This window comes from Peromyscus leucopus, chromosome X, assembly GCF_004664715.2.
Source record: "Peromyscus leucopus breed LL Stock chromosome X, UCI_PerLeu_2.1, whole genome shotgun sequence".
NCBI classification, from domain to species: Eukaryota; Metazoa; Chordata; class Mammalia; order Rodentia; family Cricetidae; genus Peromyscus; species Peromyscus leucopus.
In genome coordinates this window covers 38832983-38839477 of record NC_051083.1, presented here as the reverse complement: position 1 = coordinate 38839477, position 6495 = coordinate 38832983, and the positions used below count along the sequence as shown (strand labels likewise).

Below are 6495 nucleotides of genomic sequence, written 5' to 3'. Positions count from 1 at the left end.
TTAATCTGAAGGGCACTTGGAAGAGTTGGCATAAATTTTGCTTTAAAAAGCTATTTTGAAATAACAGGTTCACCTAAAATTTCCAAAGACCTAACACATGACCTCTGAGGGCACAGCACTGACAGAATCATCTCTATATTCTTGAAAAAGCAACACTTCACAGTTCTCCCTTGCAAATGCTTCCCTAACATACACACACAATGAAAGCTAAGGTAAAACCAAGAGGAAAGGTAACCAAGGTCTCTAGCAACTGGATTTGCTGCCTGTGTTTCTCATTCCAAAGGAAGAGGAGACACCATCCTGCAGCAAGCACTTTATACATAACTGGGCTTTTGCAGAGTCAGTCGGCACTTGATACCCCAAATCTCTGGGTTCTTTTTGCTGTCCATAGTTGGCCTCGCAATGGTGGTGAAATAGGCACAATTAATCTGCAAGTGAGGAAGGGATTCTCTCAACAGCTTAAGGGTACCATCTGGCACGATTCCAAAAACTTGTAGTGTTTTTAGTGTGGGAATTCCTCTAAGTTCAAGTAGAGTTTCAGGTATTATATCATAGCACCGGCTGAGTGAGAGGTGTTGGAGGTAGTTGAGGTGAAAAAATTCTGGAAAGCAGTCATTCTTTAGCAAGATACTGTCACTTAAATCGAGGTGAACAAGGTTGGGGCACCGTTTAATTAAGGTACAAAGATCTGTTTTCTGGAAGTTCTTTCGGTAGCCACTGAGGTTGAGCTGGGTGATGGTAGCTGATAAATGTGCCACAGCCGCTTGCACATGCTTTTTAGTGAACTCAGAGCACCAGGAGAGATTCAGTTCAATCAGTCTGCAACAGCTGCTTAGCAGGGTCGCCACAGCAGATCCAGAAAATCCAGAGCACCCACAAAGGTTTAGTCGCACCAGGTTTTCATTCTGTGTGAGAGTGTTGACAATGGGATCTGAAAGCTGTAGTCCTTCCAGGCTTAGATTCTGCAGCTTGGAGCATCCAGACAGAATCCCATGGAGGTTTGACACATTTATAATTGAGTTCGACAGGTCCATGTGCTGTACTCGAAAAGAGCTGAAACTTTCACCCAATGGTTGCTCCATAAACGATCGTGGGCAACGGAAGGCGATCACCCCTTGAGAAAGCAAGCGGACAGTCACATCAGGGTGTAGATTTTTACCTGTGAGGTCGAGGGACTGCCAGAGGGACTCATCGAGTGAGAGGCGGTACCACCTCTTGCAGACTCCAGAGACTGTCAGCAGCTCAGGGAGGCACAGGCAGGAAAAGATTCCAAGGAGCAGCTCATCTGGAAGCAAGTTCCAGGAAACACCTGGAAAGTTCTCTTGATTGAGCTTAGGCCTACGGATGATCACATAGTCTTTGTCACGGCCCTTGATCTTTAGCCATTTCCTTGGAGGGTTCTGGGGGTGGCCGGGGTTTGAGAGCAGTTCATGTGGAATGTTCTCACTGTTCACCTCCTTCCCCAAGGCAGAGACACCCATACCTGATAGTAGTTCAAAAGTTTTGCCGGAATCACATCCCCACATGAAGCTGGTGGTGACATTGCTACTTTGGTCTGGAATCTTCTGAAGGTGCTTCCTGTTCATTGTGTCCACGGATTCAGGGGTTTTGAATGTGTCCATTAATTGAAGATCTGCCTATCTCTTAGACTCCCACTCCAGAGCGTGACGAAAAGCGATACCGGTGGCCCCAACTGCCGGTCTGCGAACTACCAACGGTCCATCACCACAGTGCGCATGCGCATGCGCAGGAATTCAGCATCACGCTCTTCAGCAGCTGCCATTTGATGCCCCATTGCCTGCTGGGAATTGTAGTTCTGAGCCTGACTCGCAGTCCGCGTAGGTTAAACTCCTACTTCCTCCATTTTTCTGTTCTGAAACTATGCTCTTTTCACATTTATCTTTCTTTTTATTTTCTTTCTTTTTTTTTTTTTTTTTCGAGACAGGGTTTCTCTGTGTAGTTTTGCGCCTTTGCCGGAACTCACTTTGTAGACCAGGCTGGCCTCACAGAGATCCGCCTGCCACTGCTTCCCGAGTGCTGGGATTAAAGGCGTGCGCCACCACCGCCCGGCCACATCTATCTTTCTAAGATACGTCAATCAAGATGGATCTTCCAATTGATGTCAAGGTAAATGGTGATCTGGTAGAAAACTTAAGACACCACAGGAAACAGCTTTGTTTATGATCTGATTACTTTTCATTTGACTACTTTGGTTAAATAATTAAATTTGTAAAATAGAAAACACATAGTGATATTTCTCTGAAACAGCAGGTAAAAATATGTGTATATAGTTGATTGCCATGTAAAGTAGGGAATGTGAAATCTTTAAGAACTGCTTGCTGATTTATAATACCGAGAGTTGATTAACATAACAAGAAAACCTCAAGTTCCTCTTCTAAACGAAGCAACAACAGGAAGACAAGAACAATCACAATAAACACAACAGCAAAAGAATATCCAAATCATCCATGGCATCAAGGAGGTAGGGCAGCAATCTGAGTGCCAGTCCCACTACCTGGGTGGCCTGCTAAGGGATAGAATTAAGTGCATGTGCTACCACTGCCCAACTTCTTTGTTTACTTAAAATGTCTTGCTATTTCCTCTGACCTCCAGGCACTCTTTACTTATTAAAGTACAAATAAAATATCACCACATTTCAGCACAAATACAGTATCACCACATTTCTCTTTTTTATCTAATAAAAATAAAAAAGTTATAACTAATATAAGAAAAACTACATACAAAAAGTACAACAACTATATACAATATATACAAGCAATAAATACATCAACAATGTCTGGTACATTTGCATTTGACAAATTCAGAGAAAATATTCCATTATCTATCCTATTTTGGTGAGTCCAAATTGTACCTAATTCACTTTCTATCCTATCTTGTATTACCAACAGAAAACTATCTTATAATATCTTTCAAACTTATACACTTAACATATCTTAGTGAGTTTCTTTTCTGAATTTCTTAACAAGGAAAACTATAACTACAACTATCTAATCTTCAACTCCCTCAGAGACCCAAGAAGGAAATAATATTACCTAGTAAAACAGGAAGTGCAAGCAAGTGACTTCCAAAAAAACGTGAGTTGTGACAGAAACAGCTAACTTCCTGGAGAGTCACCCAAGGTTTCTCTGCACATTGGAGTATCATCTTCGGCCTACAGGCTTAGCACATCTGACAGACACATTTGTAAAGTAGGATGTATGCAAGGCCTATAGCTTGATTTCACATTTGGTATTTTATGTACCAGATAAACTTGAATTCTGCCAGTGTTCTGTCATGATTCAGGATTTTAAATTCTGGTAATTGCTGGTATTTTTGGAATTCAGCTTCCCATTCTTCTTGGCTTGAGGGTGGCTTCATCTCCTTTATTAAATTCCAGTCTACCATTGAGAGGTTAGACTCCATTAGTTACTCCTTCAAGAATAACTGTTTCAGCTACTGTTCCACTGCACACCAGAAGCCATCAGTCCACTGCCTGTTAAGCTGCCTTTGAAGAAAGGGGCACTGTTGCTTGAGTTTTTCTGCCTTGCCCACAGTCAGGACAAATCTCTGTCACCCGCCAGTCCCACAGCCGCTCAGACCCAACCAAGTAAACACAGAGACTTATATTGCTTACAAACTGTATGGCCGTGGCAGGCTTCTTGTTAACTATTCTTATATCTTAAAGTAACGCATTTCTACAAATCTATACCTCGCCACGTGGCTGGTGGCTTATCGGCGTCTTCACATGCTGCTGGTCATGGCAGCGGCTGCAGCCAGTCCTTCTGCCTTCCTGTCCTTTTATTTCTCCTCTCTGTTAGTCCCGCCTATCCTTCCTGCCTAGCCACAGCCGATCAGGTTTTATTTATTGATCAATCAGAACAACTTGACATACAGACCATCCCCCAGCACAGCCAAGTGCAGACCATCTCAAACACCTGCACTCAGGCCCATGGTCCTAATCATCCTCTATACGGACCTGCTGGGTAACGCCACAAAGAACCCAAGAAGGGCTCCCACAGGACATACAGATCATCCCACAGCAGGGCACTATACCTTTTCCAGATTGCAAAAACACTTCAGTGATGGTGCCATATTGTCCTGGTCTCAGAGGATGCCTGTTGCCAAAGTTGCAACCACAGTTGTCTTGGCAAGGATTGATAGTCCTTTGTTTTGTGTCCTGTTTGTCCATTTTGCATAGCATACTGTCAGCAGTTGATGTGAGGGCACTTAGTTTCCCAGTGGCTAACTTTTGCCACAATGAAAGTTAACTCCATATGCAGTTTCTTCAATGCCCATATCTTCTCTGAAGTAGATTGGTGCTGCCAGGAGCAGACATGTCTCATAGTCATAAAAAAAACTATGTTATTAAAACATTTTAAATGTCATATTCTGTAGATCTCTGAAGGGTTTGAAGATGACATGTCTAGCTAAAATATATCTCTGCTTGACCTTGAGGACATATCTAGTATGACTACAAATTTGATTGTAATGTCTAACTACTAACTTTCATTTCTTTTTATCCTAATAGTTGGTAATAATAACATTCAAGGATTAGAATATTGCATTACATTGTTAAATTTACTGTACAGGTACAATACCTTGAACAAGATTAGAAATATACATACATCATTTGATTAAAAATCAATCTCAAATTTGTATCAATATACATAATATGTATACAAAAATATAATCCAATGTAAAATATTTAAAACTAGTAGTTGCATTTTAAAAGTAGACTCAATAATCTACCTTTTTATCTATATCTTGTCTATATCCTCTTTTTTCTTTTCAGAGTAGATTCAATAATCTACCTTTTATTCTATCATTTCTATATCTTTTTTTAGAGTAGATTCAATAATCTACCTCTTATCTATATCCTCTTTTTTCCTTTTCTTTTTTTCAAACAAGAACCTTAAATCTAATCTCCTTTGTTTAGCCTCTTTCCTAACCATTAACAATAACAAATTGTAACCAATCATCCTAAACAATGATAATTATCCCAAACCCATAAAGACCATAAACAACACGCCCTACCTCTTGGGAATGTGGGCATCATGTTCTTAAAATTACTTCCTTCTGTTTGTAGGTGAAATCATCTTTAGGGTATCCTGAAAAGAAAAAAATTGGGTTAATTGTCAAGTTCCAGGAGAGGTAACTATATCATTTGTTGACCAGTCTCCGCATAATGTGAAAGTGTAGGGCTTATCTCAAATCTTTGTTGGAGTAGTCAGTGAGACTGGATCACCTCAGCTAGCCATCTCAAAATTGTCCTGAGCAGTTTGTAGTCCAAAGCTGATCTGTGGGTGATGTTTGTCAGCTTAGTGGTATTATTATTGTCCATGTGGAATTGTCGTTGTGGGGCCCCATCATCTTTCTGGAGACTTCAGATTCGCTGTTAGGCCTGGTCATGATTCCCTGCAGAAAACTGATAGAGACTTGAACACAAAAATGTGTATAGGCAGCTAACTGAAGTCTTTTTTCCAGAATTAGTTAGTACTGTATATGATCATTAATATAACAAAAGTTTAAGATATACATATTAATCTTATAAATTTTGATATAAAATTCATACCTTAAGAAAAGTTTAAAGAATCAAAGAACCAATGAATTGAGATTAGTGGCAATAGAATAATCCCTTAATTTTGTTTTTCTTCTGTCCCATATTACATGGCTCTTCTTACACGATTCAGAGATTTTGCATTTTCCTTTTATCAAGCATGCTTGGGTTTAGAGAATGAGAGAGCCATTCTCCAACTCCAAAGCCAGCTTTAATTTTTAATTGAACTGGGACTACAAAAAGATCATTTGTGTTAAGTGTCTGTAAAGAAGAGCAGAAACAAACATTTAGGATGACTTAGAGAAATTTTATATGTGATATACCAATAGGCCAACTTACTCTTTTTCTTGAAACATTTTCTTTTCTGGATGATTTGTCCCTTTTCTTCAGATGTCTCATTTATCCAGTGTTCTTCAGATTCCTTAGCCTTCATTCTTTTGAAAGATAAAACCAAAAACCCTTCCCCAAGCCTAACTATGGGGAGGTTCCCTTTCGGCAAGTTATATCTGATTAAATGGAAAGGCATGTGTTACTGGTATAAGTTAGTTTAAATTGAATGGTCATGCTGGTCGATGAACTATTACCTCTTTTAATTAAGAGGTCTCTCTTGTTCAAATCAAACCTTTATCAATTTTGATGGTATACACAGCTTATCTTCTCTTGTAGAAACAAAAGCAAAACCTTGTCTGCAATGTAACACATATCCTGGATTCCATTCTGACATCAGCACATCCTTAAAGTATATAGGCTGATTTAATTCTGTAGTTATTTTCTATTATCCAATGTCTCTCTGAAGCTGTTGTTCCTTTCTCATTAGCATTGAGAAAATTCAAAGTTAATATAGGACATTATGTAATCTATTTTTGGAGGGTTTTGTTACCGCTTTCTGTTTATTTAGCATATCCTTTAGTGTTCTATTTGACATTTCTATGACTGCT

General features: G+C 39.6%; 1 protein-coding gene across 1 annotated transcript; it reads right to left on the bottom strand.

Moving 5' to 3' along the window:
• Positions 1-300: 300 nt before the first annotated feature.
• Positions 301-1787, bottom strand: LOC114681382 (S-phase kinase-associated protein 2-like). Its single transcript, XM_037199273.1, has one exon. It carries the CDS (start codon positions 1620-1622, stop codon positions 315-317), a length of 1308 nt encoding a protein of 435 aa, XP_037055168.1. The 5' UTR covers positions 1623-1787; the 3' UTR covers positions 301-314.
• Between the last annotated feature and the right edge of the window lie 4708 nt (positions 1788-6495).